The 25,208-nt window shown below is 36.7% G+C and overlaps 1 protein-coding gene across 6 annotated transcripts in view; it reads right to left on the reverse strand.

Annotated features, from left to right (window-relative positions):
* Window positions 1-25,208, reverse strand: part of lap (like-AP180) — an 80,959-nt gene that overhangs the window by 2,682 nt on the left and 53,069 nt on the right. The window contains exons 4-16 of one of the 6 annotated variants that reach the window (XM_068763778.1): window positions 25,148-25,168; window positions 19,146-19,248; window positions 16,364-16,531; window positions 13,271-13,409; window positions 12,863-13,008; window positions 11,750-11,918; window positions 11,144-11,200; window positions 9,623-9,824; window positions 7,445-7,612; window positions 6,344-6,622; window positions 5,745-5,853; window positions 2,084-2,177; window positions 973-1,044 (exon numbers count right to left, since the gene is read on the reverse strand). In XM_068763778.1, the coding sequence (XP_068619879.1) occupies window positions 973-1,044; window positions 2,084-2,177; window positions 5,745-5,853; window positions 6,344-6,622; window positions 7,445-7,612; window positions 9,623-9,824; window positions 11,144-11,200; window positions 11,750-11,918; window positions 12,863-13,008; window positions 13,271-13,409; window positions 16,364-16,531; window positions 19,146-19,248; window positions 25,148-25,168 (1,727 nt within the window). The remainder of the gene's footprint in view (window positions 1-972; window positions 1,045-2,083; window positions 2,178-5,744; window positions 5,854-6,343; window positions 6,623-7,444; window positions 7,613-9,622; window positions 9,825-11,143; window positions 11,201-11,749; window positions 11,919-12,862; window positions 13,009-13,270; window positions 13,410-16,363; window positions 16,532-19,145; window positions 19,249-25,147; window positions 25,169-25,208) is intronic. The other 5 variants (XM_068763779.1, XM_068763781.1, XM_068763783.1 and 2 more) reach the window with 5 other exon arrangements.

The following is a 25,208-nucleotide window of genomic DNA, read 5'->3' on the forward strand; positions in this document are numbered from 1 at the left end:
TATATACAATTCATTTATCTTCTTTAGTTAAGAATGCATTGAATCATCACTGTCCGACAACTCGTAACCAATCAAGTCGTTTCTAAGTGTAAAGGTACATTCACAGTGACCAGATGAATATTTACAAACGCAACGGTGGACAATGATTCATTACATTCTCAAACGAACTATAGCGTTGATTGCAAAAATGTTACCATAAAAAAATATTTTAATATAAACATTTTTGTGTAATTCCCTCTGATATATACACACAAAGTGTCAAGGTGATTTTATTTTTTCTTCGCACGATTATTCGTCGAGATATAATTAAACAGGATGATGTTTTAAAGGGGCGAATGTCTCTCATTCATCTGCAATAAGCTTTAAAAGCTTCTATATTTAAATCTTATAATAATTTTTTTTCTGTTCGAATGCGATAGGCCAATGACTTGCAATACAAAATCTTGAGAAACAGATAGTAAACAATAAGTGATTTTAATATGTAGAAATCGGAATTTTAAAAACGCTTTTTGTTACTTTAATATCATTGCGATATTATTTGTGAATAAGCTATAGATTCACCCCTTTAAAGCCTTTACATTTGTAACCGAACACCCTGTATAAAATTGTATTTGAATTGTAATTAGATTGATTTTACATACCATACCTACATTTGTAATGGTCTGCGAGTGTGAATTTATATGTGAACATGAATGACGTCATAGAAAGAGTCACGCGAGAAATAATATCTAGCCATGCGAGAAATTCACACACGTGCAAATGTCATACAGTTTTTCAAAACACATTACCTTTTTACTGCCACATTGTAGTTTTATTTATTTATATCTCATGTACATGTCTTTAAATTTTTAAATGAAAACATAACGTCATAACATATCTTTTGTATATAGCTTCAATAGAGATATAGAATATTAAATAAACGAGGGTAGAATAAAAAAGCGAACAAAATAAAAAAATAAAATAGCAACTTACCATAACATAGTGTGGGGGGTGGTATGTATGGGGCAGTGTATGGGGCATTGGTGGTAATGCCATACCGGGGCCCTGGAAAACGCAAAATAAAAGGGGATGCTTGCGTGCTAAGGGAGGAAAATAGCAAAGAAAACGAACAAAGGTTTACGGGCTTCGTAGTAAAGTTTAGCATAGCAAATTATGAACCATCGAAAGCTGAACAGGATAGAAATGTCGGCGGAGACACGATGCTATTTTAACTTTCAAAATGTCTAAATAGTGGTCTAGAAAGTTCGTTGAACTTCATACGATCCACGATCATCGAAATGCCTTTGGCTTCACATAAAGTTATTAATTAACAATAAAAAAAAATAGATTCAGACATTGAATTCGGACTAAAATGAAATTTATTTAAATTGATTAGTCCAATTACAAACAAAATGCAATATTTATCTCCGGCTACTGTAATTTAACAAGCAACACTTTCCAAGGACTATGTGTTTTACTAAAAGGATGCAGATATATAATTATTTCCTTATTAGAATAACACGTCGTGTCGTTGTCAAGTCTGCTTTGTTAATGTCGTTCTACCGCGCGCTGCCGCTTAAATACGTCTATGCGGTAAAACTACTAGCGCCATCTATCGACGCCAGCCCAAAATAGAGTTCTGACAAATATAAATTCTATAATAAAAATTAAAATTGAAATTTCGTAAAAACGTATATACAAAACATTTCATAATAATAACTCAAAGTCTGAAACTATGATTTAAAAATATGTATATTGAAAATTAAACCAATTCAAAATTATTCTTAGTTGTTTAGCGATTATTTGAACATAAAAACAATATTAAAAAGACTCAAATAAATGAATAAAAATTAAAATATTGTAATATTGTTGTTAAAGGAGCAAGTGTCGAGTTTCTTGCCAGATTCTTCTCTGTAGAGTCAACATTCCGAAACTGGTAGACATATACTATGTATAAATGTACATTGTGTGAATGTCTTGACGTTTCAAAGTTTAACTTTATAAACAAAGTTCTCGTTGTAAAATCTGTTATTCGAGAGCTTGTTCATTATGGTTTAGTAGGTGGGTTATGTGGGGGTGGGAGTAGCGACGGTGTGGGACTCACCATAGGCCTGTAGCCGGCGCCCGTGGTGGCCTGCATCGGCTGCGGACTCCAGCCGGGCTTGGACGCGTTCTTTGGAGACGACCACTGCATCGGCCTAGCGTGCCCGACGGTCAGAGCGTGCGGGGTATCTCTTTCGTTTCATTGTTTGTGATATGCGTATAGGGCGTGATTTTTTTTAAATTTCGAACGTTTTACATATTTTTTAATTATCAATCACGGAGTTGCATAATTAAAGGAAACTTTAACGTGTTGTACGTTATCAAATTTCAGAGCTTTAATAAGCTTGTATTTATGTAATAAACTCTACACAGCCTAATAAAGATTGCTTCATGGCACGTAAAGACCGCCTTTTTACTAATATATGCTTAATTTGTATGCACTACCATTTATTATTATTATTATTAATCTTACATAACTCCAGCATCCGCACCTATTATGGGGCAGTACCGCCCCAGAGTTCTAACAACGAAAACGGGGCGGTACGATTCCAAAAACCCGCTCACATTACGGGGCGGAACCGCCCCAAAGCATCAGAGCTATGGGGCGGTACCGCCCTTTTGGGAATCTTATATTGTAAGCACTGTCTGATTGCACCCTTGCGCAAATTTTTTTTTAAAGTGAACAAAATGTTTACGGTGAGCTATACTATGATTAGTCACGTTTATATTTACGTAGTCACGTTTATGTAAAACTTTATTGCATTGTTTCCTTTAAAAAACACTACTTCGAATAATTAATCTCTTATACACATAAATATATCTTATCGTAAAATCAACGCCCCATATCCATTCAGAAACAATGAAACGAAATATGAAAGCATCTCCAACTATGTCATGGTAGTGACCGTGGCAAATCATTCGCCCCATCAAATGGTGACTAGTGTACTAGCTCCGTATACTAACTCTACATCAACACGTGCTTTCACTACAAATCTCTTTACTGTCGATGCTTTCATTAGGAATAACTTCAATCAACCTTTGACATGTTTCGCATTTAAAAAAATAATAATTACGAACATAACCAAGGGTCGGAATTTATAAAGACAGATATCGGATGATAAATGCATATTTACTTAAGTAATTTTTAAATTATTGTACGTAAGTTCAATTTATTTATAAAATATCTACTCGGATTTCGGGATCAATTTAAAAATTGACATAAATTATAAATTCTAAAATTCTAAATATAATTCTAAATTCTAAAATATGTTAAATACGGCATTTAATTTTGCACATCGAGAAGAATAAATCAAAACAGCTTGGTAACGATAGACAAGGATTAACTCCTTATTAGAATCACTTATAGTGACCACACGTTTACAGTAACTTGCTAAAATGAGACATTGTAATAAAAATAGGTATAATGATGTTTATTACATACAGTTGTAATTTTCCTAAATAATTAAAATGTGAACATGTTATTTTATTTTATTTTACCCCAACCTAAAGTGACCTCTTATAGAAAATTGACGTATTTTATACAAAGAATAAAAATAATTATCGAAAGATGGAAATGATACTTGTTGTAACAGCTCCTAATAGATACCGGTCTGTTTGTATTTCGTACGAAAGAGATGACGTGCTACGAAGCCGAAACTAACTGATTGCCTCTTTTCAAAGGTCGATGTGCAATATTTATTACCTGGTACTGTACTTCATTAGTAAAAAACTACAGTAGAGCTCTGCTGAAGCACTCTTCACTACCCGACTGTGTAAAGTTCCAAAAGCGCTCTGATCTGACAAGAGTCCATAAAGTCAGACGTGTTCACTAAGTTATCAATTTCATCACCCCCTCTTTAGATTGTTAGAACCAACTGCAAGGTATAGCCCAAAGATCGTCACAATGACAGGCCTTGCGCTGCTCGCATCACGCGACTTTCCTCGTCCTAGTATAAAGTCTACCAAAGAAACGTCTACCAACCAGCTCGTGGTCGTCACTTGAAAATCTTTCAGCCTGTATGATAATCGATCACACGAGTGATGTGCCTCGCTCACTTCAAGCGAGCAATTCCTCCAGTTACGTCGTTAATAAATTTAATCACAAAATTCTATATACTTAAATATACTTCCTATTTTTTAAGTTTACTACAAAATAATTCAGAAACCTTACAAGGCAGCATGTGCCGGGTATTGTAAACATTAATTTTTTAAAATTGAAACTAAAAAATTTCGATACCAAAATCCAAAACATTTTAGCCCTTTCCATATTAATCCAACATATACATAGGTAAATATGCATTCCAACATCCCATATCTGATAATGATTATAAAAAGATTCCAAATTCAAAATTAATTCTAGCTAGATGAAATCACGTTCACTTCACTTGACAATGGCATAGACAATCCGATCATAAACAAATATGAAAATTTTAAATCTGTATCTGTTTTTGATCAGATTATTATAAAAAAAATCTATTCTACTTTTGAACAATTTGCATTATCAAAAATAAAATTGAATACATGTATTGCTGAAATTTTTATGTTGTAAACCAAATGTTGGTAGGATCATATATTTATTTCATCATACATGAGAGAACCCATGGACTTAAATTCGAATATAGCTATAATACTTGACTATTAGTTATTTCCAACGAAACCTTTTTTTAACCGAACTAATTTTATATATACCGCTTATTAAATAATACCATAATTTCGGCAATACATGATTTATATCAAACCAATACCAATATAATCAAATATATATCCTAGATATATTAATTAAAATATAACTATTTATTTTATTATTAAAATACTTTAATTTAAAGAAAATTTATGTGTTAAGGGTTACATACACCATTAATTACTTTATAGAATATAGCATATCTTGGAAATAATGCATTTTTCCATAGTGGGGCCCACTGCCCATCGGTGGGCAATTTGATTATTAAAGGGAGTGATTCCAAAATGGACTCGATGCATGAAATATAGAGCTTTAATATAATAAATTTTTATGTATTACATAGGGGATAAAAGAATTTTAGAAAGGCTATGGTGGGGCCTGGCATATAAATATGTTGGAAGATACTGGAATTATGTGTTCGTCCCCAAGCTGATTATTTAATAATATAACTTAATATTATATTTTATCTGTTCTTATGTCTCGGGCATTTCATTCAAACAAGAGTTAAACTTAACTTGAAGTCAACAAGAGATTTAATCCATTATATGTTGAATAAAGATTTCTAAATTTTTTTTCATATAACTTTTTGAATTGACTTTTCTTGATTTTTTCATATAACATTTTGTATTTACTTCTCTTAAAGTTTCGTGCAATAAATCAACACTGGCAATTGAAATTTGTTTTTTGTTGTTTTAGGTCATGGATGCCCACTTCAAGGCATAGTAGAATTCTCTCAAAGATATAAATGGAGAAATATTGGCAAGAGGATTAGCGATTGCAGTATTATGATATGCAGAGGATGCTGCTGTCCATCTTATGGATACTTATTTGATCAGAAGCAATCCTATATAATCAATGCACAAAGAATGAATTATGTCAGACTATCTTGGGAATCGAACCAGTGACCTAAGATCCCAAGTCCACCACTGTTGAGGATATAATCAAAATAGATGTATATAGATATTGGTTTGTCAAAAAAGATACATTCGTTTTAAACTGACATAAGTGTGTCATTGGTGAAATAATATTAATCATCACTTACTTTTGAGCGGTAGCAGTTTTGTTGATGGTCAAATTATTTGCCAGCTGAGCAAGCGATGAATCTAGATCACCAGTTAGAACTTTCCCGGGTTGCTGTTGAGGCTGTTGACCTGTGAATATATAACCTATTACGATAACCTTTGAATTCAAATTTAACTGACAAATAAAAAAATACAGTAACATGCAATATGATTTCAATATATTGCCAATAATGATAGCCTGATAAAAACATATACCAGTGTAGGCGTAAGTGTTAGTCGAAATAAACAAGCTTCAAGACATCTGTTCTTATTTACAACGTGTGCGTCTTGTCTGTCGCACCATCACTCGTCTCATGTACATTGACTAGCACTTTCGTGTACACTATACAATGTTTAATAGCGAATTACATAAAAATAATGCAAACATATTAGAAATTAAATATGCCAATGACCAAATAAGAAAAAAAAAAACAAAAATCCACAGACAATCTACTCGGCTATGTACACACTATACACTGTGAAACGGAATGCCGTGCCATAGGGAATTAAAAGGAAGCTGTCTTAAAAAGAAAGCACATCTAGGTGCTTGCAAGCTGTTTAGTTTCACACGGAATCGAACCCATTGCCATCGGCACCATCGGCTGCCGAGCGGGAGACCCGAACATCATTGGCTGGGCCATGGGCATGGACATCACGTCGCCGAAGGGTTGAGCCACTGGTTGCTGTGTAATCGGCTGCGGCTGCTGTTTCGCAGGGGAACCCCCCAGGGACATCCTCATCACGTCCTCCAGGTCATCAAACGCTGATTTGGGCTGTGGATTCGGAGGAGGGGGTCGGGCGGGGGACGCCGTGATTGGCTGAGTCGGATCTCCCATACCCATGAACGGGTTTGCGGCAGCTTGCGAAATAAATTACACATTATACACGCGAATATACATAGTAAATATACAACCGTCACCATGTGAATGTTATTTGATAGCGTAATTTAAAACGAATATAACGGTGTTGCCATGTTCTTCAATTATAATACAGGTTATATACATACTATATTTAAAATTAATTTCACATAACAGCATAATACAGATAACCGAAATCTAAGTTTATACCAAACCTTAAAACTACGTTATGGAATCCTAAAACTAACTTTATTTATACAACCAATCACACGTCTCGTTCGTGTGAGAGCGACACAAGATATGTGCGAAAGAGGCAGGTACATATAAATATGAACGCTCCTTTGTCGTACGCAGTAATCTATACATGTTCGCGACTTCACGTAGAATTTAACAAAAACATTATTAACTTTATAAAGTTTTTTGGGTTTAAGATTTTTTATAAAATTAAGTCAGCTTAAGTTACTACTTATTATAGATACCTATCAGAGTATAAATCACATCAAAATTGGTCCAGCCATTTCATAGATTAGCCGGAACAAACAAAAAGACAAAAAATGGTTTTGGTACATGTATTGCATATAGTAAAAAGTGGTTATTTTCATATCACAAACAGACACTCCAAATTTTATTTATTTATATAGATAAGTAATACTTGTAAATTCGCTCTTAATTTAACTATACTATTATTTTATACATTTATAATTACCTACAGGTGCAAGTCTTAAATACAAATAGATTTGCGAGTAGAATGCTGTTGATGTTTCAAAGTGGCAACACTGTAATTATAGTTTTGAAACATGGCAACCCCGTTGTGCGGTGCTCACCTGCGGAGTCGGTGGTGTTATTGAATACGTTAGAGAAGTTAGCTTCTGGCACAAAGGTGTTGTTGGTGGCCGGTTGCGATGAGGGCGCTGGTTGCGCGGCCTGCGGCTGCGGGAACGCCGCGAAACCGTTGGAGCCCCACATCGGCGCGGCGCCCTGCCCCGCGCCCGCTACGGCAAGCGTCCCAAATAATCTCATCGCACTCCCGCCAGATCACAATTAACTCGGACAACTAAAGCATAATGCTCCAACATCATCATCAGATAGACTCCCACTGCAAGGTATAACCTTCCTCCAAAGCCTATAATACTTTACACAAATCACATAATACTTGAGACGACAAATTAAAGGGATTTTTATATTTAAGAGTGTACGTTGAATAGTACAAAAGTAAGAGATAATACAAAATGACTTTAACGTTACCTTTAGCATTTAATGAAAGATATTTTGTAAAAAGAATATGTATATATATATACTTGCTTTTGATATTTCATAAATACATTTTATCTATAATAAATTTCAATACCTGCTTCAGCTTAAACCTAGATACAAGAGTCCCAACATTTGATATTTGTGCAACACCATCCCCAGAAGCGAGGGATGTGCTATTATACAATTTTCTACGTGTCAACTAGCGCTAAGCTAAGGTTCTAAAGTTTAGATTGTTAGGTATACTGTGTTTGTTAATTGTTATATTATTTTATATACTATACAATAACTATAAATACGTGAACATTATAGTAAAACCGTTTTTAAAGCATTTTACTTAACTCTATTAATATATTAACCTACGTATTTTCGAAAATATTGAAATTCTTTTTTTTTTAAGTTCTAGTGAACTAACAATACACATCATCTTGCCAGTGCCTTCAACAAGCATAATTGTTCATCATCACCATCCAGGACATTGCACATATCCAGTGACTTCTCTTGACCTTTACTTCGTTGTTTGTTCATCTAGTACGAGCCTAGCCACGCGGCCTTATTGTTTGATTATCATATTTTCAAATATTTTTATTCATAATGTGACATCATCATCATTTCGGTCAAATTATGTCCACAGCTGGAGATATACTTCCCCCACACTTTTTGACTGGCAAAAAGCGACCTGTTTCACAGTTTTCTGTCAACTTTAAGGTAATCCATCAACTGCATGGACATACAATATGTATTTATTATTAATTAAATTATTTTCTGAGAAATGATGTGAAAAAAAAATCTATAAAAAGTGGTAATGTTGTGTAAATATATGTACAAAACCATTACATGTGAATCCTGAAAATATTTACAAAGTGCACATGTTTGATAGTTTTCTAGAATATTCTATCTTCACTGGGCTATACTAACCCGAAAACTCTTATAGTTGACCCGTACAGTTTGAGCGTGTTTATACTTGTAAAAGTATATGTTCGATAGATCTTTGTTGATTCTTCATTGATAATTAATTTCAAACCTTATTATTTTTTAACTAAACTACACTTCTCAAGGATGATTTGTAGTTTCCTCGAGTTTGAGGTTGCAAGACCTAGATGGCGCTTACTCGAAACTTTTTTTTATAGGTAGTGAAGCCTATTGGACTCTTACAGGAGCCTCGGCCGGTATATTATCGTATTGGGAAGCTGAAGAGTTCTTACATCTCTTAGGCCGATGCTTCGTGAAATGACCTGGTCTTAAGACCTCGGCTCAAGCTGTCACTAAAATCATTTAGCATTCCTACTTGAGGACGCCAGGGAGAGCCGAACCTCGACTTAGACAGTTGCCATACGTTGCCTAACGTTAATACCACTTGGGAAGACCTTAGCGATGGGAGAAGTGATGAAACTCCAGGAATGCTTCTACTTTATATGATCACGCGTTGGTGTCCATGCGGTATAGAAGCAAACCTCCAAGACTGGTAGGTTTGGCCAATAAATTATTTAACATATAGCTTGTCTTAATTTGTCAGCTCCTGTGGAGACTCCAGCATGCATATCCATCTCAGGACACTGCAGAGTTTTAGAGTACCGAAGAGGATTTTTACTTAGGTGACGGCATCAAGAATCCAAAATTGTGTTCCCGACACAAACGAGCGGTACCCTTTTTTATGACTACCCGCATCAAACAGTCAATCGACTACTGGCGCCGTCTATTGACGCGTTTCGAAGTTATGAGTAATTATTATCAATATTCTTAACAGGTACCTCCAAACATGTCTGCGAAGGGATTTCCCAGGGACAGGAGATCATCGGAGGCTTTGCTGTTCGCAGAGGCAGTTGTATCCGCAGGCGCTGGACCGAACAGGTCCACGATAGACTGGTTTTGATTTTGGTTCTGACTTTGAGGCGCACCGGTGGACAGGAACGGGTTGTTCGCCGCAGAGTTCGTTGGAGATTGAACCTTGTTCTGTAAGCATTAAAGACCAGTTTTAACATTTGCTTACAAATTATTTACTCCCACCACCTATCGCAAACGAGTAGCACAAACAAGTGCCCTAAAGCAAAATCGAGTGTTTTAATAACAGCCCAAAAAATTATAGTACATGTACAGATTTTCCCATAAATCAACACCAAGCCAATAGTGAATGTAAGGGCAAATAGCATATAACCCCAGAAATTTAATAAAAATAAAAAAAAAGAATCTGTCAATTGAAAAAAAGTTTTTTATTTATTGGCCTTTTTAAAAAACATTGGCAATATATAAATATAATGATAGCCTGATTTTGGTCAAATCATGTACCAGGAATTATTACTACCTCTAAAAGATAGATGACATTGTTATTTTTTAATAATTTTTCTTAGTTGTCCACTATATACCCAATTTCAGGTAGACATTGAATTATGGGGCATCTTTATATACGAGTAATATATCTTAATCTATCCTTTTAATCACATGTAATAAAACGAGGATAAACAATGTTAAAATTAATTGTATTCTTAACCAAGTATTGTACTCTTTTTTAGGTAAGAAGGTATTTATATCACGTCACACTTCTATTATACTCTGAATAAAAAGAGACAATCGGGAATAACTATCTAATAAATCGGGAATGAATAACAGTTTTTTTATGTGCAACTTTTATTGTTAAACCAGTGTGTTATTTTTTATTTAGCTTTTTCACTTCTACCGTTAAGTGGCAGAGATTTTTTATATATATTTTTATATATGATAAAGAGTTAATAATTTCTTCCTTTTGTATTTTGTTTACGTTATTATTTTTTAATTTCTTAATCTGACTGGTTCTTGTCTCTACCCTAATTTCTTTAAATTTATAAACATTGTCTCTTTAGACTATATCCTTGAGCGAAGGAAATTTAAGAGTGAACCAGACATTTAGCATGAGCTATACCATGCAATGTAAGGAAAGACTTATACAGTAACCCATCTGTGCTCATTTGGGGTACTCAGATACTACCTCCCATTATACCCCTAACCGTATTGGTTAAAGCAGGTTTTCTCGAGGACTTATAAATCTCGATACCAAACAGTCTGTGACACCATTTCTTTAGCAAATCACCAACCGCAATTCACTTCTTCATATATTTTAACCTAATTACAATTTAAACCAATACCATAATGTCAAATGAAGATGATAATCCCATAAATGATAACATAAAAAGCATAGACAAACATGACATATAAAATCTATATATGTATATGTCCCACGGATGATCTTTCCCATAATGCCATGGACGGACAAACCCTCCTATAGTGTAATAGCTTACTATTATAACCGATATGTCTTCTTCACCTGTCAATTCATCACCTTGCAATAATTGCACCTGTAAATTATCCAAGCTTTTATTCAAATAGAATCAAACTACCACAGCTGTATATAGGTCTCTCTTATAGATTTCAAACAGTACCTATCAGAAAGGGCCTACATACTGCATCTCTCAACCTCTTTAAAACACCACAAGGATGTTTGTCCACATCTTACTATGCCCTTATCGGTCTCTGGTGTCCACTCCAGTACCATGAAGACCCATCTTCTCTACTCTCTATGTATAAGAAATCTATGACAGAGACGTCCAGTAGTGATTGTCTATGGTTGATTATGAGGGTGCAGTGGGCGTTTAGCCTAGTCCTAATTTTAGGTAGAGCTCCCTCGGAAGCTTGTTTCAAGCCACTACCTACTATTTTCATTACCTGATGATTATTAGTCTCATAAGTGTAAGTAATGTGTAAGTTTGTTTCTTTATGTATATTTGTAGGAATATCTATTAGTAGACGTGTCAATATGTTTGTGTATTCGTATGAGTGTGAGTCAGTGGTATGAGTCTGTGTGTGGGTATGTGTTTAACTCTCTTTCTGTCTGTGACGACGGTCACCTTATACTGCGTCATGGCGGCCTCCTCGTCGGCGAGCGCCTGCTGCCGCAGCGAGTCGTCGATGAGCAATGCACCGTTGTGATCCAGCCTCGACGACGACGCCGCGTTACCGAACGACGACGACGTCGACGACAGCGCCCCCATCACACTCGCAACGTTCTTCTGTGCGCTGGAATGTATAATATTAACATAATTACGATGATACATTAATAAACTAATCAAAACAGAGATTATTTTTTTAGACTATAAGAGATTAAAAGAGATGTACTGTAGGGGACGGTAGTTCCGAGCAGTTCTTGATTTCAGTCTCTCCTTTGTTGATATGCCAAGCGACGTCATTATCATATCAGCCTACAGACATTCGCTGCAAGGTGTAAGTCTCCTCCAACGAGCTCCAGCATCTTCCCGTGTTCTTAACTATATTATAGGTCCACCTGGTGGAAGGCTTACCCACGCCGCGTCTAACACCTGGTATTCGAGAACCTTTCGGCCCCATTGACCATCGATTACACGAGCGATGTGCCCCGCTACTGACACTTCAGACAACTGGTTCTTCGAGCTATTAAATGTGATTTCGGGACTCTTATTTTCAGCTGATAGACGCCAACTTAAAGGCATTTGCCTTCTACAAATATCGCCTCGATGACCAGTCTTACGTTGCTCGCATCCAGCTATTTCTCCTAACCTTAAACATGTCGTTGGTCCACTTAGTGGAGACCAACCCACACCGCGAGTTGGACGCGGACCTCACTTGAACCTTTTGGCGCCAACTGCCATTGATTGCACAAGCAAAAGGGCACATCCTTTTAGAAGAGCCATTCCTTTCTGGTTAGATCTCACGGGAAATTTATATTAAATATGCTTATTATTTTATACTACATATTACTTATTACTTTAAGAACTTGCGAGAATTTATAAAAATATTAGAAAAATGTTGATTCATACTTGTTTGCACTTGTTCATGAAAATTTTCATTAGCAATTTGTACTAAGTAGCGGTAACAAAAATTTCCTATGTACTTATTATATCTTGTTCTCAATTTATTGAATTGAATTTTTGAATTAGAACCTTTTTTTGATTATTAAAAAAGGTTACATGAGCACAGGTTCTCACCTGGCGGTCTGAGTGGGAGTGTTTGCCGCAGATCCCTTCTTCCCCTCGAGGGTGGCAAGGTGTCCCTCCAGCGCGTCCAGGAGGCTGCTGGGTGCTTTCGTCAGGTCCGGGATGTCGCCTTTATCTATGCCAACGTTTTCTGCCACCTGCACAGTTAATGCTGGATTACGAATTCTTGAGAAATTTAACACAAAAATAAAAGTGAACTGATTTTGGGTTCTTTTCACATTAGGGTGAATAATTTAAGAAGGAAGCCATTTTAGGTGACAAGGACTAGATATAGGCTGTTTCCAACTAGTCCTATAACCATCATAATCTTAGGGCTAAGACTATGATGGTTATAGAAGGGTATGCTTAAATGTATATAAAATCTTTAGTATATTTAAAAATAAACTAATCTCTACAAACCTTCAAAAACTCTCCGACCCGATCCATTCTGATGAGGAACTTTTTATAAAGGTCAAGAGCTTCGCGACAATTCTTCTTGTTCATATCGAAGTACTTCTCCAGCAGGTTTATGATGCCGTCATTGTAACAGGCGAATAATCTATAAATACATATTATTTAAGGTTAGTTTTTCATATGGGACGACTCAGGAGTGTAACACATACAAACATATATTCCGAAATCTATACTCGGATTGCACGTTCTTTTTTCAATCATATCACGGACTCTCACACGTCGTAACGAAAATGATACGATACAATAGGATCGCAGAAAATATACAAAAAGTTTTCATTGCTATGTTTAAAATGTCAAAGAACGTGTGTGTTACGAGTTACTTCATAGAAGTCTTCAGTCTATTTCAATTTTTATTAAACATGCAATTTTGTACGATTTAAAAATATATGCATAAATATACATATTTAATGGAATCAGGCGTTACTTTGCGGAAGTCCATCCTATGTAAGAAAAGGACCAATATTTATTCACTTCCGCACATGCAGTGGTAGTCGTGCATTTGGCACTAATAGGTGTAATATAACTCCTGAAGATGCCCCGTGGAGGGGTGAAACGTGTTGAGTGATTTGACGGTGGCAGTTGTGTAATTCGCATTGTTTACCGCATACGCATTTGTCAGGGGGCTGGCGGGCGGTGCACTTTGTTGCTCGACTACCACTGGCATGTGCGGAAGTGGGTAAATATTGGTCCTTTTCTTACATAAATATACATGGCTCCGCCGAGTTTCTAATAAGTTTTTTTGAACCAGACTGTCACTGATTTCGCAGATTTGAGGTGGCAGGGAGCACAGTGCGCCTATTCGAAGACCTCTTAAGGCTGCATGGGGAGCCTTGAGCCTTGAACTGAGGCCGTTGAGCTCTTAGATCGCTTCAGTGAACGCTTCAAGGGGTGCCTAGGCACAATCGCTTTTGCCTAGCAAATATCACTACCACCACCTCGAAAAGCAATAGCGCTGGAAGTAGTCGCAGAAGAAATTCCAGCAACGCTTTCATCTAGTATGATCGGGGTTCTTACATGTTCTAAGGTTCGAGGCATTTCATTCAAACCATTAATAGATTCAACTTGACACCAACAAGAGATGTTATCCATAGTATTTTGAAATTGGAATTTTTTAATTTAACCTTATGAGGCACGCTGATATTAAAAATGTCCCACCTTTTTGATGCGTAATAACGCATGGTGGGACATTTCTCGACCCACCTGGAAATATAGGAATAGTTACGCGCTCATATATTTTTTTCTGAACTTGAATTTAAAGTAATTGGCAACACCATTAGCAATTGTTAAAAATATAGTGGATTGCGCTGGCAAGGTTTATCATCATATGACAGGTTCATCAAGTGTTGAAACCGAAAATTATTAGTAGTTAATAACAGAATTTTTTTTTTTTATATATGATTGTATATCCTTATTTATAATAACACACCAATTTTGTTAAATTTTGAACGAAATAAAATATCCGTGCAACATGGGTATTTTTATCTTCCAAAATTCCGTGCCTCAAAGGGTTAAAATAGGCACCGATCTAATCGGAAATTTTAAAAAAATTTCGACATTTTCCAGTTTACTGAATAGCCAGAACTCGCCCGAAGCCAAATCAGACAAATAGGGTGGTTGCAGAACGGTATAAGTCGAGTTCTTGGTAAAAAAAAATCACGAACCCCTAATTACTGTATAAAATAGACCATGGATGCACAGATCGCGGCCCGAAGGTCGAATACTGGTGGCCCGCCGACAGCAAAAATAATACTCTCGTACATTCGAAAAATATTGAATTCTAATTATTATCAATTCTTTATTGTCTTTAATTATACTTCTAGCGGCCGGCCCGCCATCAGTTCATGATTTGCCCGAGTGGCCCCTAGTCTTAATAAGTCTGTGCAATCATGACATAGACCAATTGATATTTAACGCGTTTGATACATAAAACATCCTTCATAATTTTTTAGGCTAAGCCAAATGATATTCCAACTTTCGACAAAGAGACTTTTGGCAAATGTTATAGACATTTCTACCGAAAAGGAAAAAAATACCTCCCTTTTTTATGAGGCCTCCGCTATTGGGACCTCTTCTTCCACCCCTATTTTGTTGGGAACAGGGTTTTTTATTTCTTAACAATTTGTTCGATATTGTATCCGAACGTAACGTAACACTTTATTATTGTACTTGAGTGCGTGTATCGGAACGCATGGCGTCTTTCATCGGCTTCCATCAACGGACATTACAAGTGTAACATATTTGATTTCTTTACATTAAATCATTAACTAAATGTGCTTGTTTTATATCGATACCCAAATTTTTTCACATGAATTTTTTATTTTCGTCCTCGTCTTTCATAAATACCTGCGTTTCTAATGCCCGGGAGTACACGCAGTACATGTCACATGTTAACTTGAAATTAAAAAAAAAGTTTGTGAACCGGAACATGTTTAACCTTTTAAGTGCCATGAGGACCGCCGGCTACCTCACGATACCCAACAATAGGTGCCGTGAGGGCCGCCGGCTACCTCACAATTTTTCATCTGTACATCTAAGGAATATTATTTTTTTTCCGACCCTCCTGTAATTATTAGCTTCATTAGGCACCTAGCAACTGGATCACGGGATGGTATAAGATTTGCTGCATGTTTGAAAAGCGGTTACCATGGGTGCCAATGAGACCGCGGGCGGCCTCACTTTTTATATAAAATTTACATTAGAATATGTATATAGAAACCTTTCTTTGTATCGAATTCACAATTTATTCATATTTCAAAGCTGGCTTTGAAAACCTATCGTGTTTTCGGTGTTACAAAAACGTGACCCGCCGGCGACCTTATGGCACACCGAGTACTCTGTTGCCTTTAAGTGCCATGAAGGTCGCCGGCGGTCTCAGTACATAATGATATACATAATGTGTTATATTCATTTATAGAATGTAAATATCCCAAATTTTTACATAAGGAAAGCCTACACTTGATATTTCCATTTGGCACCTGGGGAAATCATGGCCAAAACAGCTTGGTAGTTAGAAGGTTAATTCCGATAGTTTATTCCTACCTAATGAGATCTCTGAAGAGCAGCATAAAGCACATGTTGATGACGCCGTTGGTGAGGTCGTTGGCGGTGCAGTCGAACTCGAGCAGCGCGTCCAACTGCGCCTGCAGCACGGGCAACGTCTTCAACAGCTTCTCAGCGTTCATCATCCGGAGGGAACCCTCCTCTTTGCTGGAAATAATTACATCACCTTTGTCATTGTGTCCTTTGTTTAAGATCTACAATAATCTACAAGCATTATACAAATATAGCACTAATTATGCCCGCGACTTCGTCCGCGTTGAATTTAACAAAACAATTACTTAGTATACTTAGTTTTTGTTTGTTAAATTATTTTTCTGAATTAAAAGTAGCCTAAGTTACTCCTTGTTACATCAATTACTTGCAAGTACAAGTCAAAATCGGTCCAGCCACTTCAGAGATTATTAATTAACGATGAAATACTTAGATCATCATAATCATGTCAGCCGATAGACGGACACTGCAAGGCATGGGTCACCTTCAAAGTTTGACACAATGACCCCGTCTTGCATTGCCCACATCCAGCGACTTATTGCAACCTTTTTTATTGGCTTGGGGGGGAAATCTTCCGGACATTCAAGATGCCCCGCCTCTGGGGGGGAGGACAGGGGTATGTGGGATTCCTATCCATTAACCCCCCCCCGCGATCGCCCTCCGCGCTGTACGGGGGATCGCGGTATCTCCCGGTCAAGGATCGCCACGCGGTCTTCCCTCGCGCCGTGCTATTTTTGATAGCCCGTCCCGGAGTATGCGTGTATACGCTATCCCCGAAACCCTCGTGGTGCTATCACATTGGTTCGAGACCAGGTCGAACCATCGTCCGCCTCAAAGTCGCCGAAGCTAGTGGGAGTTTAGGGCCCCCACCCTAAACTCCCGCTACTCCGAAGGCCCGTCTATGTTAGGGGAGCACCATTCACCGGAGGGCCGTCGCGAGACGCGTCTCTGCGCTGACGGCTTCGTCTCCGAGCGAGATCTGTCCTCTGTCGATCTCGTTCGGCCGCCTCCATCTGGACCATGACGGTCTCACAGAAAGCATCGCCGACACGACTGCTGGCAAGGTAAGATCCTGTCCAATATCGTCCGCCAGAATCCGCCGCTCCGACTGCCACGCCGGGCAGGACTTATTGCAACCTTCACTAAGTCATCTGTTCACCTAGTTGGTGTCTTATCCAGACCGCGTCTATCAGTTCATGGTCGTCCTTCGAGAACCTTCCGGCTCCAACGATTATAAATAATAAGTCAACAATAAGCAGTATTAAATAACGAGTAAAAATAAATTTTCAATTAACCCTTCCGTTACGATACCAGTATCTACAGTGATTCATTTATATCAAACATGTAAATAATTATTTGTATAAACATTTCCTTAGCCGCAATTGTAGTTTGTGGTCGATACGTAAAGGGATATTTATATCTGCTTCGTACAGGTATATCAGATTCCTATACAAAAAGGTTGAGGTTGACTTTAAATAATAAGTTGATAAGTAAGAACGGCACGGGCTTAAGAGGTATATATTTAAGATTCTGAACATAGGCGGTAGTGACTTTTAATCCGACGGCTGATGAGGGGCGACCTCGCTTTGCAAATGGACACTACATTACAATCACAACACTATACACCTACACTGGTATAGTCCCACTTCGTTGTATGTGATACGATCTGCCAGAATAAAGTCTTCAGATCGCATACCTCTATTTCCATGAGCTCAATTCAAACTAAGCCGCATAAATGGCAAGCAACATAACATGCATCACATAGTATTATGTTGTTGTATTATTGAATTATGTTGGATGTTGTAGAGCAGAGATTTCTAGTGTTCGATTAAAACTAAAAGTGATTATGGGATGTTTTTAATGTTTAATGGAATCAGGCGTTACCTTGCGAAAGTCCATCCTAAGTAAGAAAAGGACCAAAGCGGACTCTGTGTTTGGCACTAATCGGTGTAACATAACACCTGAAGATGCCCCGTTAAGGGATGAAACACGTATTGAGTGATTTGACGGTGGCAGCTGTGTAGTTCGCATTGTTTGCCGCATGCGCATTTGTCAGCGGGTTGGCGGGTGGTGCACTTTATTGCACGACTACCACTGCATGTGCGTAAGTGGCTAAATATTGGTCCTTTTCTTACTTGGAATGTTTTTAAGCCGATAGACGCCCACTACTGGGCTAACTATGTCGTCCGTCCACCTAGTGGGAAGGTCAACCCACACATCAATAGGTTCGTGGACTGCACTCGAGAACCTTACAGATCCAAGAGCCATCGGTTGCACAAGCGATACGCTCTCAGACGAGCAATTCTTCAAGCTTGGTCACAGTGAAACTTCTAGAATAGCTTAACGATAATTTATATATTGTATTACGTGTATCAACTTATCATCATCAGCCAAAGGACGTTCATAGCTGGACAAATACCACCCCCGTGGAACTTTTTCTAAGAATTAGTAATATTTATCAGGAGATATCATTTAAATTTGAACTTTTCTCAAACTGTTGCGTTTTTAATTTTAAGTTGCAATATGTTACAGAATATCTCAATTTGATTCTATTTTGTATCAAATCGGGCTCTTCTGATATTATTCTCATCATCTTCAATTCACACCAGTTGGTCACTTTGATTGATCCTAAGATCCATTGCAAAGCATAGCCTTCTCAAAGTCACCAGGCTGCCGGCATCTAGCGACACCATATGCAGCCGGTCCACCAATAGAAGACCAGCTCTTGGTCACCACCGTCAGTACGAAAAGTAAAACAATGTTCACTTACCCCCTTTTAACTTTGCAGAAGTCGAAGGCGACGGTCCTGTAGGACAAAGCCTTCTCGTTCAAGTACTTGGCGTAACGTCTGATGAACGGTGACATGTCGTAGCCTGCACAGATCCAATTATAATTAAACACTCAACACACATATCACATCAGCTGATAGATGACTGCGGCATGGCATAACCCCCCCCCCCTTTCCTCTCCCTCTATCCAAGATCATCACAATGTTCGCTCCTGCGCTGCAATTTTCCAGGACGTTTACTATGTCGGTCTACCTAGTCGGGGGGCTTGCCTTTCGCGTCTACCAGCACAACATATACAGCTTAACTTCCCTCATATATTAATTAATAACAATTCGTGCCATGTAGAGAAGCGAGCTGTGAAACGGCTTGACAGGAAAGAGTTGCTCGAAGGCATACGGTGCGTGTTAGTTGTGCAGAAGCGATAGTATTTGCTTCAGTGCTGAACATACCTGATGTATATTTTTTCAGTCAAACATATATTGTGGAACACACAAATACAAAACATAAGGCACTCGTACAGACAAAATACACTCACATAGACAAAACACAAAGCATTCACACAGACAAAACTTGAAACAGTCACACATGAAAAAATCGAAAGCCTTCTTTAATTTTGATTTTATCGATGAAAACGTTGAATATATTACTTTGAATAATTTGTATTTCTTTTTTAAATTATCGTCTGTTCTCTTTTACACATTCTATAGACGAACTTAATACCTTACTGGCATATGTTTTTTTATAATTGATCTTAAACCTCTATAACATATAAAACATACATATAATATCAATCACGACTTATTTATATGCCATTATATAGTTGTTAATACAAATATTTTAAAACATAAACGTGCTAATATTCTAGTTTAGGCACAGAAGTGGAAAAAAACACTATTATGAGAGGTTGCCATCGAAAAAAAAAAAACAAAGTGCAAGATCGAAGTATAATCGGTACAAAAACGAATAGAAAAAAAAAGATCCATGCATGGAAATCATGCACTGAAAGCGAAGTTGTGCAAACAAAAAAAGATTTTCTGAACCTAAATGATTACAACGTTCGTCCGTATGTCGACGGAATAGGGTACATTTTACTATAAACACTTACCGCCTTGTATCACGCGCGTTCAGGTCAAGCATAAACAATAAATAAATAAAATTAAATAAACACATGTGATTTTGTATTGTTAGTGTTGTTACGCAGTACGTGTCTTTTTTTTTTAAATCAAATATATTAAATGTGAATGCAGGGGTGTCAACGCAATGTTTAACTAGGTCGACCGCAAAAAACAAATTCATAGAAAAAATATATTTATTAAGACTTGTACATTGCAATAAACAAATAAAAAGTAAAGAAATTATTTACGTCCTGATTCTTGACATCTATATAAGCTTTCGTATTTCGAAAGATATTTTAGTGGCCGAGAATACATGTGGATATATTGACAGGACAACCAACATGTTTATCTCGGGCCGCGAATTTGACACCCCTATACTACAGCATATAACTTTTAATTTAGGAACGTATTATATGGTAAAATCTTTTGTTATATCAGTGTAAGTGGAGATATTTATTGGTACGTACAGTCTTATGAGTTTAAAAAATAGTGTGTTTAGATATACATAAAACCTACTTTTAATAGGACATAAATAAAATAAATATGTATATTTAATTGTAAATAGCACAAGGCTTTAAATATAAGATGTTTGTATGTTACACGATGTATTTTCTAGAATGTTATAAATTCATTAGGGTATACAAATTGTAGATAGAGGTCTAGAAGTGAAAGTGGAGGGGATTTTAAATACTTCAACAAAGTAATTTTTTTTTAAATAAAAGCCAAAAATAAATTGAATTATTAATATGGACAGGACATTGCAGTTTGAAGATATATTACTAATTGAAATATACCCGTTCGTTTCTTAATATAAGGTAATTTTTTTTTGTGTGGTACAACATGTAAGGGTTTTAGCACACCAAAGGCAAGTATATATATGGAAATACGAAAAATCCGCATAAATTTATGCGTCCATATGACGTGTGCTTAATGGAAGACTACATTACGTCAATGCGACGTAACATGTCCTCAATACGAAACCGTTTGACCAGGTAAAACTTGCTAAACTGGAATGAAAATTAGTTATACGAAATCGAGATCAATGCTCTATTTGAACCAGCATTAATTATCAATGTATTATTCATAAGTACATATATTATAGATTGTTTTTTTAATTACAACTTCAAGACGAAGATAATATAGAAAACGAGCAATGTTTAATTCTAAAATGAATTAAGAAATAAATGAAGATGGCAACCCTAGCTTCTATCTACATACTGGCAGCTAATGTGTTAATACGAAAATGTTTATGCGAAATAAAATAAAATGAAACGTTCTACAATGCACTCAGATTGGGATATTGCAAAGTAAATAGGGTTGTCACAATTTACATTATTTTTTGACATAGTTTCATTTCGGCTTCTGTTATATTCTTTGCTGTATTTTATGACAGTCTTTTTTTTCTTTCGATATACACTGTTTGTTGACTTGTTTGAATTTACAACTAAAAATAAAATCTTGTTTAACTCATTAGAAAGGTCGATATTACTATGTATATATCAAAGTTTGTTGAATTTCATTTAAAAGAGCAACTGTTGAGTTTCAGGCCGGCTCTTCTCAACAGTATAATCGTTCCGAGCCAGTGGTAGTTTACTGCTTATAATGTTAAAAGTAAATGCATACTCGAATACAGATATTTTGAAATTTTTCAAAGTAGTGCGCGGATGACATTTAGCCTGAAATCTTTTTTAACTTCACTCTGGGATTCCCTGGGGAATTTCGACACGAAATGGTACATCATTAGACATATTATTGGATTGTGACGTCATTTCGTGCTATGCTATCTATCTACCTCTCTCTCTATCTCTACTTTCTGTTACGTCCTCACTGTTAGTCTTGTGCGGCTGTTACAACTTCTTTCAATTTAAATATCTCCCCCCGCTACTAGTTCAGGCTTATGCGCCACTTGGATGTTATGTGGAGCGTCTTTGTGACTCAGGTACACTGCTTCTAAATCCCTCCGGGTGGTGTTTGGGGAAGGAGTCCTCATTCCGTAGCAATAGCCCTTGTTTTGACTGCTTTTGTAGCTCTAGGTGTTAAAGTTTCCTTCTGGCGATCATTATGCATGATCTAGTTTGTGTGGTGACTCATGTTGGAGGCAGTATGCAATCTGTGTTACTATATCATATTACGTTTTAATTTATTTCAACTTTTGCAAGATCCCAAATCTGAGTTGTTACGTATGAGATGTAGTCAAATAAAAAATAAAACATATCTAACCAGTCTCGTCTGTTTCCGATTTCCTGGCCATACTGTAGCCGAGTATCGACACCGCTATCTCACATATGCCTAGAACGGTAATTAAGGATATACGGGGCCACATGCTTAGCGATTTATGATGAGCGGAGTCTTACTGGTATTTCTTTATAGACATTTTAGTGATTACATTTATATAAATTTAAAATCGATAATTGAATAAACTAACGTACAAATAAAACATCGATATTTTTCAAGAAAATAATTACGGATGGATTGTTGTATCCTGATTAATATAGTTAAAATAAATTAAATTGCAAGATAGCCCCTTACTTTTATTAGTAAAAAAATTTGAACCGTTCTTTTATACTCGATGTGATAAAATAATTTTTTTTTAAGTGCGTATGGTCAAATTTGACCATATTTATTTAACACATTTATCCTCCCTATAAAACGGCAGATTAGTGCGAGATTACGACTATTGTTGTAATAGATCATAAGACCACATATAACGCGTTATATGGAGGTTTGACACAGTTTAAATGTGCAGATATACTTGAAATTTATTAGGAACTCACTCTATACAAAAGTAGAGTAAACACTTCTTATAGAAGGCACATATAATCGCGTAATATTAAAATGCGTTAAAAAAAGAACCGCGTTACAGGAATGACAAACATTTCTGATATTTCATTACTCCCTCGCTATTATGGCTCTATCGTACTCCCCTATCTGATTTTGGGACAGAGCATTTACATTATTTTAAAATGATTCTTTACTCTTCTTTTATGCAACATTTCAGATTGTAATTCCTCTACCAAATCCCCCGGACATTTTCTTACGAGATAGACAATTTTAACACAGTTCTGAATGTCCCACATCAATCTACTATTTTAAATCATCAATCGCGTAATAAGAAATTACTACAAAAGGTCCCGTGTTATATGGAGTATTATTACTGTTCAGATTTGACCCTTACTCAACTGACACTGTCAGTCTTGGTATAATCTTCAGCTTTCTCGTGGTTAAGTCATAGGCTCACTAAGTTATTTATCATCAACTTAGCTCCATCTTCCAGTTTATGTACGCCCCGCCCACTGCAAGGTATATGCCTCCCCCAAGGTCACCACGATGACCGATCCGGACCACATAGTGGGAACTTCGCTTAACAGTGGTTTAACTAAAGATTCCACATGCTTATATTCTCACATTATTCCCGTGATAATCAGGCCTTATAATGTTCACACTGTAACACCAGCCTTATATTAATAGATACCAACCGTAATACAACAACAATTGGTACGGATTCTTATATGACAAAGGTCGAGGAAAAAGTTTTTTCGTATTTTACGTGAAAATTCGTTACCTAATTTTTTAAAGTTTATTTAAATTTAACTATATTATATGGGCATGCCTCCCACTAGTTGGGCCAACGACTTAGTTAAGATAGCTGGAAGATGGTGGAATGCAGAGTGTACATGACCGGTCATCGTGTATGGGAGGAGGGGAGGGGTTGCCCTATGCCTTCGTTGAACATCTGTCAATGTATATGATATATGTGCTTTACTATTCGATGACTATGCAATTATTAGGTGGTTGCTGTACAAATTTTGATATTTCTGATTAAAAAAAACATGGTGGGCATTTTTGACACTTCTCTTTTTATGAGACAATGCCTAGAGAATTCTGAAGAAACCGAAACAGTTGGAAATCTAAAGGTAGAAGGTCAGGGCTAAACAGCTAAACTCTCCTTTTTTGCAGAGCAGTTAGATATGTGTGTGGTTAAGCTTAATGCCGAAAAACAACACCACTTCTATCAATATCTGTTGTTTTCTCATAATATTCGCAGAGATGAAAGTCGAAAATACGAGAGCATGAGCTCTGTGAGCGTTAACTGCGACTGACGGGACCGAGTGACCAATATCCCCCCGTCTCGCCGCTCGCATGCCATAGGCGCGGTACAGTGGTTTCGGCAGCTCTATATTTCTTTATGGTTAAAATGTAAAACATATAACTTTCACTCAATTTACTTGTCACGTTATATATCTATATCACTGTTTCCCAACATAGGAGCAATTTGAAAGTGGACTCGACACGAGTTTAACCCTTTCGTTAAAATATATAAAATATATGTGTAACATAGTGATGCGTAAACATTTTAGAAAGACTAAAGTGGGCATGGCGCATAAAGGATTGAAAAAGTACTGATCTATATACAAATCAATTTTATTACCAAATAAAAATGACATTTGTCGAAGGACAAATGTGCCGTCTATGTTTAAGATTCATATTCTATTACACTTTGATTATTTACACACTTTACATGTAGTTTTAGCGTAAGATTTCCACTCCGATACAATCAATAAAGGTCACGTCCCTTTAAATGACTATTTGGCATGACCCAGTCACCTCAATTATTGTATCAAGTCGAAATAATTGACACACCGTCCACGTCTGTCGTCGTATCCAGACACATTACAGTCGTAAACTTGCCAGTATTATGTGTGTACGAACAAAAAAAAAAAAAAGAAGCAAAAGTGAACGATTTGCTATTGTGATTCGAAACTTAAAACGAAAAATGTTGCACCCACATCCACAAGCGTGCTGGCAACTACACTGAAACACACACACACAGAGACAACAACCAAGCCGCCATATTGTTTTTAACTCACCGATCCTCGCACCGGCCGCTCCTTATAGAAAGCGATGGAAATTAGAAAATTAGTATCACAG

Source organism: Battus philenor, unplaced genomic scaffold, assembly GCF_028537555.1.
Source record: "Battus philenor isolate CCGP_79_NKW_IND1 unplaced genomic scaffold, ilBatPhil1.0.hap1 SCAF_18, whole genome shotgun sequence".
NCBI classification, from domain to species: Eukaryota; Metazoa; Arthropoda; class Insecta; order Lepidoptera; family Papilionidae; genus Battus; species Battus philenor.